The 24,391-nt window shown below is 34.9% G+C and overlaps 1 protein-coding gene across 1 annotated transcript in view; it reads left to right on the top strand.

Annotated features, from left to right (window-relative positions):
• LOC132563847 (xanthine dehydrogenase/oxidase-like) overlaps window positions 1–23,411 on the top strand; it is a 29,776-nt gene extending 6,365 nt beyond the window's left edge. Inside the window, exons 9-34 of the mRNA XM_060228603.1 lie at window positions 128–260; window positions 680–847; window positions 1,185–1,267; window positions 1,750–1,843; window positions 2,103–2,212; window positions 3,166–3,347; window positions 3,565–3,718; window positions 3,945–4,125; window positions 5,034–5,212; window positions 9,312–9,431; window positions 10,242–10,466; window positions 11,588–11,651; window positions 12,596–12,665; window positions 13,845–13,932; window positions 15,100–15,186; window positions 16,364–16,555; window positions 17,006–17,151; window positions 18,335–18,416; window positions 18,571–18,666; window positions 19,122–19,250; window positions 20,307–20,381; window positions 20,554–20,606; window positions 21,074–21,188; window positions 22,387–22,473; window positions 22,868–23,035; window positions 23,229–23,411. Coding sequence (XP_060084586.1) covers window positions 128–260; window positions 680–847; window positions 1,185–1,267; window positions 1,750–1,843; window positions 2,103–2,212; window positions 3,166–3,347; window positions 3,565–3,718; window positions 3,945–4,125; window positions 5,034–5,212; window positions 9,312–9,431; window positions 10,242–10,466; window positions 11,588–11,651; window positions 12,596–12,665; window positions 13,845–13,932; window positions 15,100–15,186; window positions 16,364–16,555; window positions 17,006–17,151; window positions 18,335–18,416; window positions 18,571–18,666; window positions 19,122–19,250; window positions 20,307–20,381; window positions 20,554–20,606; window positions 21,074–21,188; window positions 22,387–22,473; window positions 22,868–23,035; window positions 23,229–23,411 — 3,264 coding nt within the window. The remainder of the gene's footprint in view (window positions 1–127; window positions 261–679; window positions 848–1,184; window positions 1,268–1,749; window positions 1,844–2,102; window positions 2,213–3,165; window positions 3,348–3,564; window positions 3,719–3,944; window positions 4,126–5,033; window positions 5,213–9,311; window positions 9,432–10,241; window positions 10,467–11,587; window positions 11,652–12,595; window positions 12,666–13,844; window positions 13,933–15,099; window positions 15,187–16,363; window positions 16,556–17,005; window positions 17,152–18,334; window positions 18,417–18,570; window positions 18,667–19,121; window positions 19,251–20,306; window positions 20,382–20,553; window positions 20,607–21,073; window positions 21,189–22,386; window positions 22,474–22,867; window positions 23,036–23,228) is intronic.
• Window positions 23,412–24,391: the final 980 nt, after the last annotated feature.

The following is a 24,391-nucleotide window of genomic DNA, read 5'->3' as shown; positions in this document are numbered from 1 at the left end:
AAAAGCCTTTTTTTCAAGTTATCCATTCATGTAAACCTATTTATGTATCTTCTAGATGATTAATGCTTTTAAACATCATTACAAATAGTGAGGACTAAAATTGTATAATCAATACATTTTGATAAAGGACCAGGGTACGGAGAAATTAGTGTTCCGGAGTGGCGACTGGAGTTGGCTGAGACCTGTCACTATACAGGAGGTGCTGAGTCTAATGGACAAAGAACCAAATAGTCACATCGTGATGGGAGGCACCAATTTGGGTATAGTTATTATCATATACGTATATCATTTATCGATATATAAGTCGCTTTGATGTTGGAAGCTATTTCTTAAATTGTAGATAAATTGTATTTGCTTAATCACGGCGGGGATAATGAACAAAACAATACAAAAAATCCAATTTTGCCGGATTTCGGAAAAAAAAAATAAGTAATTTTTTAAAACAACCTTACTATATTCAGTCTATGATATTATTTAGATATTCTCAGCTTATTCACATTTATAAGTATACAAAAATGCTACCTGATATTAATCTGAAGTTTAAAGACTGCAAGACGTAATATTGGCAAATTTTGATCTTTCAGTTGAACCGATTTCTGTAATATATTTTTTCTGTACTTTTCCTCCTAACGACATTGACATAAACTTAGTGACAATAATGTACGAATCTTCTTCACAGTTGGGAAACTGAAATCAAATACCATAACCAAAGGAACATTGATTTCATGCAAAAATGTCCAGGAAATGACAATATTTAAACACAACGAAGATGGTATTGAGATGGGAGCAGCGCTAACACTGACCAATGTCGCTGAGCGATTGAAGGCGTGCAATCTTTCTCTCAATGGTTTGTATATATAGGTATATAAAGTCATCTAATTCATTTTCATTATTAATTTATTAATGATGACTAATTTCTGTACTGCCATTGATGTTTTTTCTCTATTGCTTTAAAAAGTTTTTGATTTCAATGTTTTTCTTTGGAAAAACTTTAAAACAAATGTTTCATGAAACATTTTCAGAAAAATAAAGAGAAGATAATAGCAGTTTTATATATTGTTATGGACGGAAATTAGCTAACACATAAATTACATGTTCTGATGAATATCCATTATGTGCATTTGTGTTATATGCAATATCACGAAATCTGTTAAGTTTGTGATTGGTATCAACCTTATCAACAGGAGGTGGTATACGAGGTCACGTGGTCACAGCGATGTTGGAAAGTCTCCGCTGGTTAGCATGTCAGCAGATCAGAAACCAAGCGGTTAGTGTCGTCAGTCTGCATAATGTTAATTTTCGTTATGATCCTTGCTCTATTGTAGTTAATTTATTCGATGCTCATTAATATTTCTGTTGGTTTCGTTGATCTTGACTTTGCATTCATTTGAGGTGACACTACGCACTTGGACTGACCAAGATTAGCATACTGTAAATCACTTAGATTTCGTGAATACATTATTTGGCGAACTTGCCTCTTTAGACGTATTTGAGTAAACATAACTTCGCGAATAGTGATCTAGCAATGTCTTTAAATTAGGAAATGATGTCCTATTAAATATATAGACTCGACTCTGATATCAGTAACAGAATCAGCATGGATTTCTTCAAGAGTTATTTCTGTACAAATAATCGCGAGAGAGTTAAATTCGCGTTTATAATAAATCCAACGCGAAATAGGTTTTCATAGGAACGGTGGCATTCTTGCAGACATCTATTTTTTAACTTGTAACATTCTGTCATTGTCAGACTCTTGGAGGTCACGTGATGATTTCTGACCCTCGATCCGATTTATGTGTCGTGTTAGTGGCTGCTGGAGCAAGAGCTGTGGTGATTTCTAAAAGTGGGTATCATTTATAAAGAGGAAGTGGTAATATGTTAGAAAAGTTTTTTGATTTACGTTTTCAATGTAGTTTACAGGTTAATAGAGTAAATATTTTGTATATTATATATTTCAAGAAATGACATTTGTGTAATTAAATGAGAAGCCACTTCAGCCAATACTACGACAATAAAGATAATGTAACTATTACAATGAATACATAACCACTTGATTAATATTGATTATCGACGAATTCATTTACATCATAAATGTTCATTAGGTGGACACAGGGAAGTAGAACTGAACAACCAATTTTTTACCAGTAATGGAAAAACATCTCTTGCTCCGACGGAAGTGTTGGTATCCGTTAAAGTGCCATTTAATCCTGTGGTAAGTAGGGTTTATGTAAAGGTTCAAGTTAATCTGTGGTAAGTAGGTTTTATGTAAAGGTGCCACTTAATCCTGTGGTAAGTAGGTTCTATGTAAAAGTGCCACTTAATCCTGTGGTAAGTAGGGTTCATGTAAAGGTTCCAGTTACTCTGTGGTAAGTAGGTTTTATGTAAAGATGCCACTTAATCATGTGGTAAGAAGGATTCAGGAAAAGAAGTTTCTGTAAAGAAGTAGTTAGGAATACCTTTGAAAAATTTATAGTAGAAATAGAATCAACATTGTTGTTAAGTTATTGTTGTGAATGCGATTTAAAGCGTTATCTAAATGTTTTAAAGAAACACATACATGTCATTGACGTTCTTCTGAAATAATCAAATGTAGGAGAATTAAGGATTTGAAAATTGTGAAAGTGCACCTCCCTATTTAGGTTCTTTTTTCATTTGTTTCTTTCATCTTGTTTTTCCTCTAGTCGCCTCCTAGGTTTCAAAATTTAGACACTTAACATCGATGTGACGTCCTAGAAGGACGAAACAGCTGTATGATGCAGTTAAATTCATTATTTGGCTTTAGTGCATCTACATCTAAATTCTTATTTAAGGCGCTATAGATTAGTGTTGTTTGTACAATTTTCGAGATTACAGGTGGTAGAAACTAGAGATTAGTCGTGACCTGTATGCAACAGTTTATTTATTCAACTAGTGGCACGAGATAAACAGTTAAATATTTAATCGAAGGAAGAAACAGCTGTATAATACAGTCTAATTTACAATTTCACTTGACTGTATGCAATTCTAATTTTGGATTAAAATTTGCTGTTCGCTTGTGTGTCTTTCTTAAAGATAAGAATGCGTCGAAACATAACAAGAGTTGAACTTTGTAAGCATTATTTTGATTAATATTATCCTTTCCGATATCTCCTACACATATATCTACAAGTGTTCCTCCTGTTTCAGAATACACATGTGGCGTACTATAAGCAGGCAAGTAGAAAGGGATTTAGCTATGCCCTATTAAATGGATGCTTCTCTGCCAGTTTGGATGGGCGTGGTTCCTTCAGAAACCTTGACCTTTGTTTCGGAACTGTGTTCGAAACAACAAGAAAATTGACCAAGTGTCCATCAATAGCTAATGGAAAGTAAGTAGACTCATCATTCCCGTTTGTTATACAAAAACGTCATATTTTATCATAGATATAACGTTCCAAGGTTGACGAAATTCAGAAAGGGTTTAGGAGATGATAATTTCGTTTTGTTTTAGTGCATCTGACATTATCGAGTTTGTATTTTTGTAGACTTTAACTTAACTCGAAGCAACACTGTTATGATTGATATATTTAACATATATTTCTATAGTTATCCCGACGACAGTACTCTTGGTTTGGTGTGTGATGAACTTAAACGCGAGCTCCAAGCTGAATCAAACGGTACTGTTAGCAGCTACAAGCAGAATCTGGCATGTGGGTTCGTGATCAAATTCTGGAGAGAGATACAAAACAAGCTTAATCATGTACGTAATATTAGGACAGGTACATGCAATATACAATGATTTAATTTGAAAGTTCAAAGTATTATGAATCTTTTTTAACGTAAAGTGCTGCGTTTCGTTTATTGCAAGTTTTTGGCTATTACTGGTAAACTCAAAGACCAACCTGTTGAACACCAAGTCCTTCTAGATAGCCTCACAGGTATGAAATATACTTTTGAATATTATTTAATTATATTCACAATATCAGAACAAAAGAGCGGATGCTAATGGTCTTACTTGGAAACCTTGCGAAGGACAACAAGTGTTTCAAGCGCCATCTCCCGGACAACCAGCACACGACGCAGTTGGGCGTTCTATTCCGTTGGTTTCTGCACCTGCACTTGTGACAGGACAGGCTATGTTTTTGGACGACATGCCACGATTTGAAAGTAAATAAACTCTAAGTACATACTAGCTTCAGTGCACTACTCAAGAGTCAGGAAACTCGTTACCTGTATGTAATTTCCTGACATTTAAACCCAAACACGTACCTCATGGTATCTCCATAGTTAAATTTCAACGAAAACAATTCGATTACGTTTCCTCAAAATGGCTGCACCTCTTGTTTTTAATGTTTTTTTTTCAAGTATTAATTCCTGTCTGTTCAAATCGCTCCAAATTTCAAGTATACTGAACTTGTTATTTTTTGTCTATATCATTGCACATGCATGATGTTCAACAAACCATTTTCTCCAGAAATTATGTAAGCAATTAATTTTATCATAATTTTATCATGGGACCTTGACAAAGAGTATAATGATTATTACTATGTGTTTGTTTGTTTGATAATTGAGAATACAGGTTTTATAGTACTCCATGTTATATCTCTGCCCGTTTCATGTTGTCACGTTTGTCCAGCTAATATTTCAGTGATATAGAGCTATGATTGCATCGATGAGTGGTAGAAGTTTGTGAGTGGTTGTGTGATAAAATCAAAACTGGCATACTGTTTATGTATATATTAAGCTGGAAAGATTATTGCCACGAATAACTGATAATTGGGATTACGTAAACATATTGCCACTTAAAATGCCCATTTGTATCAACTTGTTTCTAGTATTTCCATTTCTTTGAAATCGCGCACAACTATTTCGTGAACAGATAGAGCTAATTAAATCTATGTTACATCTTACAGTTAATTGAATATGAGTTTGTGGATTACAAGTACATACGGAAAAATGACCCCCATCCCTCCCCTACTCTTTCTCTAAAAAAGGAGAAAAATGTAACATTGACGAAACACTGTGATTTGAATTTTTGATGCTGAAGTTTGATATGTAATATTCAATGTACACAGATGAGCTGTACGTACAGCCAGTGTTTAGCACGAGAGCGCATGCGCGGATACTGTCCATAGACAAGAGCGTTGCTATGGCTTCACCAGGTGTTGTAGACTTCCTAGATGCGTCAACAGTTCCAGGCGAAAATAAATGGGGACTCTTTGCTCAGGACGAACCGTTGTTTGCAGAAAACGAAGTAAGTTGACGACTTGTTTTTCTCTTAGTCTTTGGGCGAAAGTATTGTATTCAGATAATTATGTTCAATACTTCTGTGTAGTTGAAAAGTCCAATCTTAGTAGACTTCAGGAAATAGATCTGTATACTTCAGGGAATAGCTCTGTACACTTCAGGGAATAGTTCTACACATTTCAGGGAATAGCTCTGTACACTTCAGGGAATAGTTCTACAAACTTCAGGGAATAGCTCTAAACATTGCAGGGAATAGTTCTATATACTTCAGGGAATAGTTCTATATACTTCAGGGAAGAGCTCTATATACTTCAGGGAATAGCTCTATACACTTCAGGGAATAGCTCTCTACACTTCGGGGAATAGTTCTGTACACTTCAGGGAATAGTTCTGTACACTTCAGGGAATAGTTCTATATACTTCAGGGAATAGCTCTGTACACTTCAGGGAATAGTTATGTATACTTCAGGGAATAGTTCTATATACTTCAGGGAATAGTTCTATATACTTCAGGGAAGAGTTCTATATACTTCAGGGAATAGTTCTATATACTTCAGGGAATAGCTCTGTACACTTCAGGGAATAGTTCTATACACTTCAGGGAATAGTTCTATATACTTCAGGGAATAGTTCTATATACTTCAAGGAAAAGTTCTGTACACTTCAGGAAATAGCTCTGTACACTTCAGGGAATAGTTCTATATACTTCAGGGAATAGTTCTATACACTTCAGGGAATAGTTCTATACACTTCAGGGAATAGTTCTATATACTTCAGGGAATAGTTCTATACACTTCAGGGAATAGCTCTGTACACTTCAGGGAATAGTTCTATATACTTCAAGGAATAGCTCTGTACACTTCAGGGAATAGTTCTATATACTTCAGGGAATAGTTCTATATACTTCAGGGAATAGCTCTGTACACTTCAGGGAATAGCTCTGTACACTTCAGGGAATAGCTCTGTACACTTCACGGAATAGTTCTATATACTTCAGGGAATAGCTCTGTACACTTCAGGGAATAGTTCTATATCCTTCAGGGAATAGTTCTATACACTTCAGGGAATAGCTCTGTACACTTCAGGGAATAGCTCTGTACACTTCAGGGAATAGTTCTATATACTTCAGGGAATAGCTCTGTACACTTCAGGGAATAGCTCTGTACACTTCAGGGAATAGTTCTATATACTTCAGGGAATAGTTCTATACACTTCAGGGAATAGCTCTGTACACTTCAGGGAATAGTTCTATATACTTCAGGGAATAGCTCTGTACACACTTCAGGGAATAGTTCTATATACTTCAGGGAATAGCTCTGTACACTTCAGGGAATAGCTCTGTACACTTCAGGGAATAGTTCTATATACTTCAGGGAATAGTTCTATATACTTCAGGGAATAGTTCTATATACTTCAGGGAATAGCTCTGTACACTTCAGGGAATAGCTCTGTACACACTTCTGGGAATAGTTCTATACACTTCAGGGAATAGCTCTGTGTACTTCAGGGAATATTTCTACACACTTCAGGGAATAGTTCTATACACTTCAGGGAATAGTTCTATACACTTCAGGGAATAGTTCTATACACTTCAGGGAATAGTTCTATATACTTCAGGGAATAGTTCTATATACTTCAGGGAATAGTTCTATACACTTCAGGGAATAGTTCTATATACTTCAGGGAATAGTTCTATACACTTCAGGGAATAGTTCTATACACTTCAGGGAATAGTTCTATACACTTCAGGGAATAGTTCTATACACTTCAGGGAATAGTTCTATACACTTCAGGGAATAGTTCTATATACTTCAGGGAATAGTTCTATATACTTCAGGGAATAGCTCTATATACTTCAGGGAATAGTTCTATATACTTCAGGGAATAGTTCTATATACTTCAGGGAATAGCTCTATATACTTCAGGGAATAGTTCTATATACTTCAGGGAATAGCTCTGTACACTTCAGGGAATAGTTCTATACAATGCAGGGAATAGCTCTATATACTTCAGGGAATAGTTCTATATACTTCAGGGAATAGTTCTATATACTTCAGGGAATAGTTCTATATACTTCAGGGAATAGCTTAATTCACTTCAGGGAATAGCTCTGTACACTTCAGGGAATAGCTCTGTACTCTTCAGACAAGACTTCTATACATTTCAGAAAGTAGTCCTATTAGTCTCTAATCATTGTTTATTGACGTGGGTAAAACGATAACCACATATTTGTATATAAAGTTGAAAACGTTGAGTTGAACAAGAAATGGGATTAAGTATTTGATACATGAACTTTCAAAAGCGCGTAATAATTTCGCATAAATACGGAGTTGATAGCCACAATCATACATGGATTAAAATTATATAGTTAAAATGTTTCACATACCCGGTATCTTTGTGGGTGGAAATGTTTAACATACCCGGTATCTTTATGGATGGAAATGTTTCACATACCCGGTATCTTTGTGGATGGAAATGTTTCACATACCCGGTATCTTTGTGGATGGAAAAGTTTCACATACTCGGGTATCTTTGTGGATGGAAATGTTTCACATACCCAGTATCTTTGTGGATGGAAATGTTTCACATACCCGATATCTTTGTGGATGGAAATGTTTCACATACGCGGTATCTTTATGGGTGGAAATGTTTCACATACCCGGTATCTTTGTGGATGGAAATGTTTCACATACCCGGTATCTTTGTGGATGGAAATGTTTCACATACTCGGTATCTTTGTGGATGGAAATATTTCACATACACAGTATCTTTGTGGATGGAAATGATTCACATACCCAGTATCTTTGGTGATGGAAATGTTTCACATACCCGGTATCTTTTTGGATAGAAATGTTTCACATATCCGGTATCTTTGTGGATGGAAATGTTTCACATACCCGGTATCTTTGTGGGTGGAAATGTTTCACATACCCAGTATCTTTGTGGATGGAAATGTTTCACATACCCGATATCTTTGTGGATGGAAATGTTTCACATACGCGGTATCTTTGTGGATGAAAATGTTTCACATACCCGGTATCTTTGTGGATGGAAATGTTTCACATACCCAGTATCTTTGTGGATGGAAATGTTTCACATACTCGGTATCTTTGTGGATGGAAATATTTCACATACACAGTATCTTTGTGGATGGAAATGATTCACATACCCAGTATCTTTGGTGATGGAAATGTTTCACATACCCGGTATCTTTTTGGATAGAAATGTTTCACATATCCGGTATCTTTGTGGATGGAAATGTTTCACATACCCGGTATCTTTGTGGGTGGAAATGTTTAACATACCCGGTATCTTTATGGATGGAAATGTTTCACATACCCGGTATCTTTGTGGATGGAAATGTTTCACATACCCGGTATCTTTGTGGATGGAAAAGTTTCACATACTCGGGTATCTTTGTGGATGGAAATGTTTCACATACCCAGTATCTTTGTGGATGGAAATGTTTCACATACCCGATATCTTTGTGGATGGAAATGTTTCACATACCCAGTATCTTTGTGGATGGAAATGTTTCACATACGCGGTATCTTTGTGGATGGAAATGTTTCACATACCCGGTATCTTTGTGGATGGAAATGTTTCACATAGTCGGTATCTTTGTGGATGGAAATATTTCACATACACAGTATCTTTGTGGATGGAAATGATTCACATACCCAGTATCTTTGGTGATGGAAATGTTTCACATACCCGGTATCTTTTTGGATAGAAATGTTTCACATATCCGGTATCTTTGTGGATGGAAATGTTTCACATACCCGGACTGTTTGTGGATGGACTGGTGGCTTACTAAAAACCTTGCACGTTTAAATCTTCAGTATATGTTATATTACATAATTTGTGTTGATTTGATTCAGCAAAACATAAATTCTGCAAAAAGGAAACGTTCTTACATCACAAAGATTTTGTTATTGATAAATATGTATGTATAACATTTTTATAAGTTAATGCCATTATTGTTGGTTACTGGATTGGAAAATGTAACACCTATATAGCAAGTCTTAATATTCTGGAAATAAGAAAAAATATTTCAAAATATCAATATTAAAGTCATCAGTGAAATTATATTTTTTTCATAACAGGTGTTTTGTGTTGGTCAAGTTGTATGTGCAATCGTAGCTACATCAGAACACTATGCTAAGACGGCAGCAGACCTTGTGAAGATCATGTATCTAGATCTACCCAACATTACCACAATGGAGGTATATATGTATATATATATATATACACTGTAGTGATAAACCATCTATTTTCGCGGGAATAAATTCCCATGTGTTATTACGTCGGTACCTGAAAACAAAGAAAATACTAACATGTCAACAGAATTACAAAGTTTTTGGTGTTTATTAGTATGCCTGGTGGTTCCGTTACTGTTTACCTTGTTCTCATTTGGGAACGTGACATTACTTTCTTGCACTGATCAAAATTTTCATGGCGAGTATCGTTAATGAACCAGAAAACGCTTACCCTTCAGGAACATCCGATCACATTCTCATAGTACGTTTAAGGCGTCTCCCTGCAAGTCTTGTTTATGTTAAACTTTGCCCTAGTTTTATTGAATTCAAGTGTGGAAATTGTACTTATGTTGATATTTTCGTTTCCTTTTTTTTCAAAGGCACAGATATATATCTTTTTTTTTAATTAAAAACAACTTATGGACTGAAAGTGATCGATTAATTATTACATATATTTCCTTTATTTGTTACATGAACGCATTTAAGTTCTCTGTGATACAAAGTAGAAAGAGCATATCAAATAGGTCAGTACGTCGATATAAGCAGAAGTTAAGTGTTGTGTTTGTGTCAAAAGACAATATAAGTTTTTATACCAATTTAATTTTAAAGTTTGACCTATATTTTTATTTAAAGAGTTTAAGTGTCAGAAGACTGAATTTTCTTGCCATAAAAATATTTGCATTGAAGCAGCAGACGAGGGAATGTGTTTACTTACAGTGTAGTTCACAACATTTGAATCTTTATCATTTTAAAGCTTAATCTATATAACTATTTTAGGAAGCTATTGCAGCCGATTCCTATTTTGACTATACCTCACACCCAATAGACTGTGGAGACCCAGACAAACAGTTCCCACTCTGTGACTTTGTGAAAGAGGGACAGGTGCGTTCGGGTTTCCAGGAACATTTCTATTTAGAGCCAAGCGGAGCAGTTGTTGTACCGAAAAATGAATTGGGAGAAATTGAAATATTTACCACATCACAAGCACCAACTTTCTGCCAGGTAATCATTTTGTATCCTATTCATTTTTTTCAAAATTAATTTATGTTTATGATTACAACAAGAATAGTTCTTCTCAATTATACTAAAGTTATCATTGATACATAATGGAGATTTACAACAGATATGGAGCTTCATCTACATATTCATATTACACACGTTTCTAATAACTTTAAGAAGACATTGCATTCATTTAGCTATGACTGCATTACTTTTGTAACTCATACTGATTTTCTAGGAATGTCATTAGTACTGGTAATACTTATATATGCCAGCTATTAGAAATTTTTATATATACTATGCAACACACATCTGTTAATGGCGAATCCAAGTAAATGCGAAATATTCAGCTGAAATCCTACGGCAACACTATTGAAAAAAGCACAATATGTGATAGACATTAATTCCGGAACTAGTAGATCGCAGATGCATTATAAATGTGATTTCTTAATATTTCATATAAAACAGCCTAATTGTACTCATGGTTCGAAAGGGAGTGGGGTATGCAAGATCTCCTATGAGAAGACAACTTAGTGTTCAGACGCTGAACCCTGGGCGCTTCAACCCTGACGGCCTAAAAATATACAAGTCGATATCCATGGATGAATATCAATATATACCTTTAATTGCTGAAGGAATAAAATTGGCTTTCCTAACATGAAAAACAACTCATATCGAGATAATTAGCAACAACGGATGTTAAAAGATGATGTAGTTATTGATATATAAAGTTTTTATATCAATTACAGACAGCTATTTCACCCATTAGGAAATGACGGTATTTCATTGACGATATGGATACTATTACAATTACGCACCTTGGACACCTAAGACATGTTTCATGAATATATGGCCAGATTAATGCTTATTAATGGAACCAATTTATACCCATACTTGCGTATTCCAGACCAGTAGGTTTGAACTCAGAACAACGTCAAATGCTAATTATATATAACTAAAGGATTTAAAAGATACAAAAATAAAGCAGATTTCGTAAATGTTTAATCAGTACTGTAGAATATACATGTTTAAATATATTTTCTTTATCAATTAAGTTTTCGGATTAGAAATTAATTTCCGTTTTCTTTTACAAATACTTCTATAACATCATCTAATTTTGACAGACATCAGCTTCTCAGATTCTTGGTATACCAAGGAACAGAATTGTCGTCAGACAGAAGAGACTGGGTGAGTGTTAGAATATTCACCCTATCGTAACGTTAAGATACACAATGCCAAAGATTACATTTAAACATAGCCGAGAGTGTCCCTAATTTTCCTGACGTGTCCGCGAAGAAGGTAAAAAATGGAATAGCACCAAACAGTTCCTGCTACGTCATACAGCTGTTCTGTCCTTCTGGGACTCGTCCATAATGCTACGTTATACAGCTGTTCTGTCCTTCTGGGACTCGTCAATAATGCTTCGTTATACAGTTGTTCTGTCCTTCTGGGACTCGTCAATAATGCTACGTTATACAGCTGTTTCGTCCTTCTGGGACTCGTCAATAATGCTACGTTATACAGCTGTTTCGTCCTTCTAGGACTCGTCAGTGATGCTAAGAGCCTAAACTTTGAAGCCTATGAGACGATTTAAGAAAATGCAAAGTTATAGACCCACTAGACGGGAATGTGTGCTAAACCCACAATTTAATTAATTTCTTAATTTTCATATATCATATATAATTTTAGAACAACGTCAAGAACGTGTATATTCTGAACCGTGTCACTATTCCCAGAAGGACGAAACAGTTGATACAAGTATTTTACAGTAATTGGCTCTACAGTATCGAACATTAAATCCATATTGAAAGTTTTTTTTTCACTTGTTTGTCTTTTGTACAATCTTAAAGCTTCGATTCCTCTGATATGATAGAAAAGATGTCCCTATGTGACATGTAATATATAGTTTTAGTAAAATATAGTTTTCCCTATAATTTACTAGATACGACATCATGACAAGTTCCATGTGTGGTTTGCGTTAAGTCTATTCTTTTGTATTTTGTGTAATTGTCATTTTGTATTTGTTGTTGTTTTTCCAAGTTTTATTTTAATAAAGATTTTTCGATTTTGATTTTCTTTTTGCCCCGTTAAACATCGCTTAATATCATTTTAACTTAATTTCCATATTAAAGGTGGCGGATTTGGAGGAAGAGAGTATCGCACCCCTCTTATGTTTGGCGCAGCCGCAGTAGCAGCACAGAGGTAAAACAGATATCCAGACATGAACACTATTTGTATAAAATGTTGAGACAGCATAGGGCAAAGATGAAATGTATTACAAATAAATCACGAAGTGGTTTATGCAAAGAACTGTCTGTTCTGTTTTGTGTGTAATGGCTCAATGACTTGAAAGATAATTAATGTTCATCATGATAACTTAATAACATACTGCAATATGTTTTACATTTATAACGAACTATCTCCTTACACTGCCACATTGACCAATCATACGTGACGTTACAATATGACGACGATTTTTTTGATTGGGTGGTACCATGAAAAAGTGGCCAATGAAAAATACTTGTTCCACAAATGATTAAATTAATTATTAATCACTGAAGCGAGTAAGTGATACATTTATGTGCATAGATAATAATACAAACGATGTTAAGTAACGTCATAAGCATTCCAGCTTATATTTCAATGTCCTATCAATGTGAATGTGTTGTGTGTTTGTGTTGGGGAGGCTGCGGTATTTCGTGAAAGCTGCTTAGCGAAAATGCGAAACTGGCCCGAATTTATTGCGCTGACACACCGCTGCAGCCCGACTTGGTAACGTTATGTTGACAATGGACAAACCAATCACAATGCTGAACGTTAATCAGGAAGTAGTGTTAACCATATCTAAAGACTCTGGTATGTGTCGGCAAGGGGTCCGGACCAAAATCCTTTCTCCTTCTCACTCAACTAAAGACTAAACCTGAGAAATCGTCAAGAGTGAAATTAGGGGCTAGAAAGATTTTTAGAGAGGAGTGAAGATATATATTCAAGTTTAGTAGACTCTTACGATCATTCAATGGTGACAACTGGTAAATTTCTCACTCCCTACCTGCAACATAAGCAATTGCAGTAGATGATTATAGGCAAAGACCTCAATGTTTGAATGATGGACAGGCAGGACGTTGTCAAACTTACATATGGTTATAATAAAATGTCTATGAGTTTTTATATCTTGTTTAACATATCAAAACCTCCCAGGAAATCTACAAAACCACAAAAGTTAAGAAAATAAACATTTTGTTCTTTTCATCGCCGATACTCCAGATATAACATTATCAAGAAAGCTAGTCCCTTGATAACATACCGGAAGTGACAGATGAATGTGACTAATCGTACAATAACCATATATATCATGATGTGTTTAACGTTGTTATTTCGCAGGTTGGGAAAGCCAGTGCGAATGATCATGGATAGAAAGACAGATTTCCAAACCACCGGCAAACGTCATCCATTTTTGTCAAAATATAAGGTAGTGTAATTAAAATACCTTTTTAAAAGTAAAATTAATAAAAAAAAAACTGTAAAAGTTTGTGTCGGATCTGAAACTCCTTCAAATTTGAATCGCAATTATCTGAGGATCCATAGCTTGTTATTTTTTTTTATTAAACGAGATAATGTATGACATGCAATAACTGGTGTTTAAGAGGATGGTACGAACGACACACAAGTGAATAACATCTTGTAGTAATTTAGCGTTAGATACAGCAGAACCAATAAAGAAACTGCATCAGACTGCGGATTCGTCCTTCTAGGACCCGTCAGTGATGCTAAGGGCCCAAAATTTAAAGCCTAGAAGGCGACTAAGGAAAACCCAAAGTTATCGAAAAAAGGTCAAAATCTAGGGATGTGCTCTAGACCCATGCTTAAACACATTTCGTAATTTTCATATATCAGACAATGTCAGAATAGTGCATTTATATTCTGAACCGGGCCACTGTTCGAATGAATTAAAACTTAGCATGCAGGTTACAGCAAACCTCGAGGTCAATGATTATCTTTCATACTCATTTATGTGATGGGGTATAATCCAGTATTTGTTATATCCCATATTTAAATAGAAGTTTGCAGTTTGAAAGGTGTTTATACACGTGTGTGTTTCACACAATCCTTAAAAAGGCGTGACGAATCGCCCAAGGATGATATTGTTTTATCTATATACGATGAGATAAGGTATGGACACGAGATCACTGGAGGAAAACAGTATTCTCTGTAATGTGTTGTATGTAATATATAGCCATACTATGTAAGCGTTGCCGAAGTGTTAACATCCCGTTGGATACGTATTTTACATGCGAAATTATGACAACGGACATGTCCACTATTTCAAATAATTAAAAAAAGACCGTGTCCCGTCTTCTTGTCTGTCACATGATGCCAACGTGATGGTTACAATGAAAAACGACTATCCTTCAGTCTCAATACTATGAGGTGTTTCTGTATGATGCAAATTAACATTACGTGTAACCATGAAAATTTCAGTTAATAATATGCTATTGAGAAGTAACATTTACATCATTTGATATCTTTATCAATGTTCTATAGTTTGTACATTTCATATTGTTATTCCTTTTGTGCGCCTTTAAGACTTTGTGCTAATCTACCATGTTTTAAGATAACACTATGATGTGTTACGCAGGCTGGTTTCCGGTATGACGGGACGCTGGAAGCCGTATCAATTCACTTCTACATCAACGCTGGTTATACATTGGACGTATCGGCCGCGGTAAGCCTTCAACCACATCGATAACGAATTAATCAATTGGCATAACAATCAACTTAAAAAGCTGTCAAAATGTAACTTTCCCGAGTGGCATGATGCTCCTCAAAATAGAAAAATCTAATATGAATACTGAAGATGTTTTATCAAATAACTGAGAAAGGTTGAGTTTTAATTGGTTTTAAATCCAAAATATGGATTCAAATTCATAATGAAACGTAGGCAGTCATTTTGTTATGCCATTTTCAATTCATGACCCAACGTCATTGTCCATACTATCATATAATAATTGATATCTGATGTGTACAGCCATTGGAAAATGCTACAGAGTAAATCACACCAGTGACACATGTTAGAATATTACATGGGCGAATTTACCGGATAAAAGTTCGATAGTATGATAAGAAAGGTATATGTGATGAATATAAATGGCGACCAGTTCACAGAAGTGCTTTCTTCTTAGTAGAATAATATTACTGGCGTATACAGTTTGTTTTGCTGTTGTCCTAAAGGCAATATCTGTGGGCACTTTCCTAGTGCTTCATTTCTGCTTTGTTACCGTTGTTGAAAACAATGATATAAATGATATCATAATACTCGTATTTTTAAAGTGCGTGAGATCGTCTCTCTATATTAAGATGACAAATTATCTTGAACAATGATATAAGCAGTTCCAATTTTTTCACACGCTATATAAAACTAGGTCAATCCAATGTCACGTTCTGAAATGAGAACAGTGAATACAAAAACGGAATCAACAGGCAAACCAACGAGCATCAAACACGTCTATCTTCATATCACACACAAACTAGAACGTTTCCAACTATCACAACTGTTAAACTTCCCCGTGATATTTATCAAAGTCTGTTAACTAATTAAAACCAAGCCATCACCTTCGTTGGCATCTAGAAACATAAAGATAACTAAAATCCTTTTGTTAAGCAGTTTGGAGATCTTGTAGACAACCTCTACGAATGACTAACTGGGAAAGAACAATATATATATATATATATATATATATATATATATCCAGAAAATAATAAGACTGTTTTGACTATCTTAGATATAGTAATAGTATTAAGTACACAATATATTTGGTGAAAGATGAAGTGTTACAACTAAGAAAGGGAACAATGCATGTTTTATTTGTTATGTGCAAACCAATATCAGCATCATGTTTCAGATCATGGATAATGCATGTTTCAACGTCGACGCAGCATATAAAACGCCAGTTTTTTCTGTGTATGGACACGTGTGTAAGACAAACACACCCTCCAACACCTCCATGAGAGCATTCGGTGCGGCGGAAGCGGTTTTTGTCATGGAAGCCATCATGTGTACTGTAGCGGACACAGTCGGACTCGATCAGGAATATGTATGTATAGTTACATGTACTTATTTATTTTCTCCTTCACACGATAGAGGGGAGGTAACTTGTATTTTATCAGAAAACAAATGATATTAGAGCTTTGGGCCACGTAATCTCATACCTCTCGATGTGGGTGAAGATTTGTTTCTACTAGGAAGCTGAAAAACGGGCCGGTCTGTGCAGTTGTGGGTGTGTCCTTGGCCTCGGGAAAGAAACTGGTTGTTCTAGATTACATGCGACGGGCCTCCCGTATGTTGTCCCGGCAGGAAATAGACGATAAACCAAACAAACAAACAAATCAAGTTACTATCTTTATGTCTATAACGAATATAATTGAAGATGCTACAGAATTACCATGACCAGAAAGTGTGAATAAAATACTCTGATAAATAAAACAGTTGAATGCAGTTCAAAACGAACGTTATCCTCGCCAGCTTTCATTTGTTTTAATTACAGGTACGCCAACTTAATATGTACAAAGAAGGCAGCATCAATCACTACAAACGAAAGCTAGAAAATTGTATGTTACAACGTTGTTGGCGAGATTGTATAACGCAAAGCAAATTCGAGGAAAGGTCGAAAGCAGTCTCTCTTTACAATAGGTACTGTTATATCGCAATTATTATTCCCAATGATTTTCTTCATTACCAATGTCCTCTTGGTGTTGAACTCATTTAAAATAATTAGTAAACCCAATTAGTATTAAAACAACGTTTGTTTTCTTTTTAAAGAAATTTGGATAGTCTGTATGTATTTGAAACAGAATAGTTCAAATTGGATAATAATAAGCGCTATATTTACTGATGTGTTGATCTGCAATCCAAAGGTAGCAATGTCATCAAGCATTTAATTATTTCAAAATAACCCAAACATTATTCATGTAATGGAATGTGTATGTGATGTAAGTAACATATACCATGTCGTATTATCATACGCTTTTTACATATTTTTTATATAAGCTCATAATTATACACTCGGCAATGAAGCTGGAGGCGTGCGGAAGGTGGGTTATACTAGAACCGCCCTGTCAATATCGTCTGAAAATCTTTCCTTAATTCCTCCTTAACGATTTTGTATTTAACTTCAAAGGGTATTAAAACTCCTAAACACCTTTGTTATATGGTTTCCATGGAAATCAAATAAGACATGATCAGAGAATTCTTGTCCAGACATTTAAACATAAGAACCAGATGTAATCAAAATATACAGATATTTCATGTAGATGTGCATACAGTGTTTTTCGTTTTTGTAAGCGGCTCAATATATATTTGTATCGGTGTAATGGCTCATAGTTCGCTCATACGTCCTTGGAACAATTGTTTTCAATCTTGGCTGGTTTTATCAAAGCTTGTGACTTAACACATTTGATGTTACATTGGAAACAGAATGAAGTTCCTGGTTGGCCAAAATTGGGGAACAAGTGATGACAATTAAAGTTGTACTATTTTCTAAAACTTTCTTCTCATTTGTTTGCCATGGTAACCAAATGAAGACCTTTTTTGTTTCTACGGGATGGAGATTCAAGTTAACCTCAGGATGGCAGTTCTAGTAAATGCCTTCTGAAGGATTATTCATTGGAAAGTAGAATAGTTTGCATTATAACAGCATACCTTTGGAAAAATGATGTCACTTGATAAAAAATTCAGGTAAAAAAACTATTAAGACTTCAAAATATTTTGAGAAAAAATATTGTTTTCAGCAATTTATATAACAAATCCTGGTAAAATGATAAAACAAACAAACATTCGACAGAGGCTTTGTAAAAGTTATGATACTCATTAACAGCCAGAACAAGTTCAAGAAGAAAGGGATTGCGGTGATGCCACTGAAATTTGGGGTTGGATATCCAGTCCGACATTTAAACCAGGTACGAACACTCATTTCAAGAGAGATATCACAAGAATTACGTTAACAAGCAATTGAAATCTATTGAGCTACAATCTTTCATTTTTTTCATCCTAGAAGCTCAATTCTGCATTTCCTTTTTGATTTATCAAACGCTTATCTTTAACGTGTTGAAGGGAGCTGCGCTTGTGAACATCTATCTTGATGGATCTATCACTATAGCACACGGAGGCGTGGAGATGGGACAAGGCCTACACACAAAGATGATACAGGTGCGTATCATTGATGCAAATTGTCAAAGGTTTCGTGGTTTACCCTAGGCCTGAAGGACACTGGATATATTTTCCACTAAACTTATGAAATAATTCAGAAACGCTTCACCCCTTTAAATTATATCGTCTTCGTTTAATCGAGTCGTGTTATATTTTTCTGTTTCGATATCGAGAAGTAAACAGTATCGCCCTTGAAATTAAGAGACTAAAACAGACAGCTCGAAGTTTATAACTGATATTTTTGCTATCTTTCATACAAGGAAAATATCTTATTACTTGGAAGGATAATAGAGTTTTCTAAGATTAAAGAAAATACAAAATCGCAGATAGTAACGATATGTATCTCATTGATCTGACATTAGCTGGAAAAAAGTACTGTTGAAAAGACTGGAAACTGTTCCTTTTTAACAAAGTTTCTGGTAGTGCATTATGTTGTTGTCATTTGTTCTATATAGGTGGCATCCAGAGCTCTCGAAGTACCTATCGAAAATATTCATATCAGTGAGACAGGAACAAATACATGTCCAAATACTACCTCAACAGCGGCCAGCTTATCCTCAGACATTAACGGAGCGGCCGTACTGGTCAGTTTTAAAGGAGTATAACAACTACATGAATTTAAACGGCATCGCATTGAAGAAAAGTTAAATAGTAAATGATAATGATATTGCATAATACCAAAGAGTTGTACACATATAATTCTCAATTTGTTCAAACATTTTATTCAAACTTCACATGGCATATGTATTTTTATCTGTCGCTATTGAAATTGGTGATCATTCAACCTTGTAGGAAACCAGCAGTTCTTTTGGATACACTCCTCATTTCATAATAAGCAAAGACATAACAAAATAGTGTTGTTTGTCACGATGATTCTACTGAATCTGATTTTACATTTGTATCAACATAAATTGTTCCCTTGTGCGTCATTTGTACAATCTTCGAGATTGCAGATGCTAGACACTACTGGTGGACTTTTAGTCCCGGAGGTGTATCGTAACCTAATTGAAACGTTTAATTTCTTTCGGATAGTGGCACGGTTCACATGTAATTGACGTTGACATTACCCGATTTAATAGATATTACAAATGTGTTGAAGTACGGGGCTAGTGCACTACTTTCTCTCTTTTGACATTTCTTCGATCAAAGTCGATATCCTCCATGGCCTAAGTTTCACAATTGAGGCCCTTAGGATCAATGACAAGTCCTAGAATGATGAAACAGCTGTATGGTACTTTTTGATTAATGATATGGTTCTATGGTATCTTATTCTAAATTTGTATTGAAAGGTTACTTTCACTCGTGTTATTTGTATAGTCTTTACGTTTGGTTGTGTACCAGTGGGACGTATAAGGTTAGATATATGTATTAGTTTAGATCTTTAGAGAAGGACGAACGTTAAACGTGCTTCCTGTTAGGTTTGCAAGAAGTTATATCGATCTATTTACCTAAATGAAATTTTGATTTTTATTGAAATGTTATCCATTGTTTCTTTTGTTTGACATGCGCGTGCAAAAATATTGATCTTATATACATGTACAGTAAGTAAACATTACATTATGTCCTCGTGTATAGATGATAACATATTAATGAAAGATGCTATTATAGAAATATAATCGATAATTTCCATTGTTCAATAGGATGCATGCAATAAGATCAACAACAGATTGCGACCATACAAACAGAAGATCCCAACAGGACAATGGACGGATTGGGTAGGTGTATACAAATGTATATACAATACTTGCATATTGTAACCTTCAAAACATTTTAGTCGGTCAATTATGACCTGTATTTATGTGTTTTCAATATATACATTTTCCATGTAGAGCAACACAGGTCAGATTTGAAGAATATTTTTTGACATCAAGTGATTTACTGTTACAGGTCAATGCTGCTTACATGGACAGAGTTAGTCTATCCGCCACTGGAATAGGACGGTATGTATCACGTGGTTTACGACAAGAATCACTTGCTTATGGTGGTACAAATAGCGATTGATTAAAAAAGCACATTCCGATATAAATTAATAGTTTGTCGATAATTGCCGAATTGCACAATACATTTTTTTGCGTCCTTCAAGGACATGTCAGTGGTTCTGGTGTCTTAAGATGTAGAAGTATAGATCGCGCGTGATCGAAGGAATGTTTTGTATACATATATACAATTGAACCTCGTTAACACGAACTCGTATAACTCAAATACTCTGTATAATTTGAAGTATTGTGTCTGTCCAGGCCAAACTTCAAACCAAACATTTCATTACTTAAATCGAATACCCAGATAACACGAAGATTTCTCACGGTCCCACCGACTTCGAGATAACAAGGTTCGACTGTAATGTATTATAATTTTTATGTTTTTATGTTTTATGAATGTGTTATGACGATTGTTTAAACACACAAAGGCCTGGTAACCAGCATTGGGACTTTGAGAAAGGCGTGGGCAACCCTGTCCACTACTACACGTTCGGGGCAGCCTGTACTGAAGTGGAGATTGATTGCTTAACAGGGGAACACCAGGTAATCAACTTAATGTCTGATCATGCCTATGTCAAGAAAACAAATGTTCACTACAGCGATGTGGATCAAAAGGAAAGAAATATGAAATTTCAGGTGGAGACGCAACGTATCAAAGTAAAAAAAAAAAAAAAAAAACACTTGCCGTTCTTTGCTTATTTTATATACATACATCATATAAATCATGATATGTATCACGCTGTCAAGAAGAAAACTGGGGAAAATTGTCGACAAAATCACCATGTACACTTATAATATCCTGATTGATAGCACTAAGAAATTAAGATCAACTTCAGCGTAGTCTTCATCTACATGTATATGCTAGTCTCCATAGTTGCCAGAGCTTTCGTAACAAAAAGAGCGACAGGCGGCCATTTTGGATTTTTACTTTGCAAGTTTGTTGTCGCTATTTCATGAGATCTTCAGCATAGATCCTTATCAAGTTTCATGATAGGTTCCTCTTTGTACCTAGTTGTGCCTATTTGAGTTTGGGGCTGATCCAAAAAATAAAATGGTCGACAGCCAACGATCTATGATTGTTATCCCTATTTCTTAAGAAGTACTGAATGGATGTCTATCAAATTTCAAAGTTCTCTCTAGTCTTTACTTGTGCCAGATTGATTTTGAGACTGATCAGAATAAACAAAATGGCTCTCAGGCGACTATATTGGAATTGGCAGGTAAAGATTATCATTGCTATTTCTGCAAAAGAATGAACAAATTTACTATCACTGAGACCAAAAACAGAGAAGAAAAGAGAAAAATGGGAAAAGATATACTTTCAAAGAGCAAATAAAGATCAAACAACGTTTGGCGCTAAGATCCCTCTGGGATCTCTTGTTGAATCTGAGGTTACATCATGATTATGTTGACATGTTGGTATTCTTTAGATAGCACGATCAAGGTAAAGAAACAGTGATATCAATAAATTGTACATTCTCTTTCGAAATAATAATAAATGGGCAAACGTGAAGTAAACCACGAAAATTCTTTAACGTACAAATGTACAATTAGAATAATGAGACCTCGTGTTGCCGACGGATAAAGAAAACGCTAGGTCACGGTCACCAATTTCTTTAATTGAATGTGAGAGATATTGCTATGCTCATCGGTTATTCATGTATGCTTCTTGTTAATATTATTTCAATATTTTGTCACACACATGATTTCTTATTATACAAGAAACCAATTTATATTAAAGGTACTGGACACAGAAATCGTTATTGATATAGGGAACAGTTTGAACCCCAGTCTTGATGTCGGGCAGATTGAAGGCGGGTTTGTGCAGGTAAATATAGAAGTTAATCTCATAGTTGTCTTTAAGATAGTTTTGCCGAAAAGAAATGACAACAATTATATTTTGATAGCAGATGAAATAACAGATATACTAAAAAGAAGGAGATACGGGGAAGAATGAAATAAAAATAATTCGAATCGTAATATACAAGAAAAGAGAACAGTTTAGTTCACGTAAATGTCATTGCCAAAGAAGCATGTCTGAATAATGATTTTGGCATTTTCACATGCAATGGACATTGGCTTTGAATTAATATTTGTGATGATAGTTATTTGATATATACATTACAATACACTTATTGATTTATTAATAATATCTCCAAACTATGATCATTGGTTAATTCTAAACTCTTATAAACTGTGACGTCATTATGTTACTTTTTCAGGGATATGGATGGGTAACAATGGAAGAATTGAAATTCTCGTCTAAAGGTGAAACCCTGGCATGTGGTCCGGTAGATTACAAACTTCCGGGTATCAGGAATATTCCTCGCCGCATGAAAGTTTCTATACTGAAAGATTGTCCCAACAAGGGTACCGTGTATTCCTCAAAGGTGAAACACTTTTTTAATCCTTTTATTCTATTATTTATCATATCGTAAGAAAAATAAAATAATTTATACGATTTCATTTGTGAATGAACTTGAAATTCGAGTGCGTAATGTTTTTGATGAGGACGTGTTTATTTGACAAATCTGATCAAATGTATTGTCATTAATATTACACATTTATTACGATTTATTACAGGGGGTAGGCGAACCTCCACTTCTCCTGGCAATATCAGTCTATATAGCGATGCGGAAAGCAATCCAAGCTTGCAGGGCGGACGCAGGACTTACTGATGCATTTGACCTCGATATTCCATTAACTGCCGAAAACATTCGGATGGCCTGTCCGATTGAAATTCCAACAGGCAAATTTGCTTCGTAAACATCCGAAAGAGCAAAAATTCGTATGAGGTTCTAATGAAAATACTTTGACATTAGATAAAAAAACTTCTATAGGATGAAAATCGTAAGAGGGACCGATTTATGTACTTATATTTTGAATTTTACAAATGATGTAATGAAATCAACATCGATGAAAGAAAATATTAAGTTGGTAATGTAAGGAATGTATTTGTGATAAAATTATCTCGCGATAATCTGATATATTGATATATATTTGTATCATACATGAAATATACGTGACATCACAGACCATAATATTGCTGTTTCGTCTCTTACTATAGAATCATTAAATTTGTCTTGGGTTCTTTTAATCCACGAAATTTTGTTTACAAGCCTCCACGAAGAAGTATTTCTCTTAAACTACGGAATTTGATCCCCACGAAAAATAAATAATTTAACAGCATTTTGTTGTACATATTCATTTCAGTAATTAATCATGAATATTTATGTTATCTAATGTAACCTTAATTCATGGAAATTTGTTCGTTTCCCTTATAAAAATCCTCAAATTTTCGGATGATGCCGTTTCCCTTATTAGTGATGCAACTGCAGCTGACGACTAGGATTAATGACGGCGAGACAATATTAGAAGAACTTGTGACAAGAATTGTCGAGTTGTATAAGTTAAAGAAAAAAATTGATAAAAGGCTATTATATGACCATTTTTATATCACACCCCTTAATCAGCCCTTGTGTCCTTATATCAGCCATAGGAACTTTGGCCTCACTGGAGCTCAAAGTGCGCAGTAAGATGTGTTAAGGGCTATGGCATCTCCAACATTAATGTATATTTTATTTCATTGAATAAACTTATCTTTGATTGAACAAGATAACCTGTTCTTGGTGTTAAGTTTGTATTTATCGACACATTTGATATCGCGTTATCTTTGATAACCACGAAAAAAAAGGATATAAAAAACCCCGGGAATATAACAAAGAACACCATTAGTTGGAAACAAA

This window comes from Ylistrum balloti, unplaced genomic scaffold (assembly GCF_031769215.1).
Source record: "Ylistrum balloti isolate Yb309-2 unplaced genomic scaffold, AGI_CSIRO_Ybal_v1 Utg369676, whole genome shotgun sequence".
Classification (NCBI taxonomy): Eukaryota; Metazoa; Mollusca; class Bivalvia; order Pectinida; family Pectinidae; genus Ylistrum; species Ylistrum balloti.
Note: the sequence above shows the minus strand (reverse complement) of the source record. Positions and strands in the feature narration are given on the sequence as shown.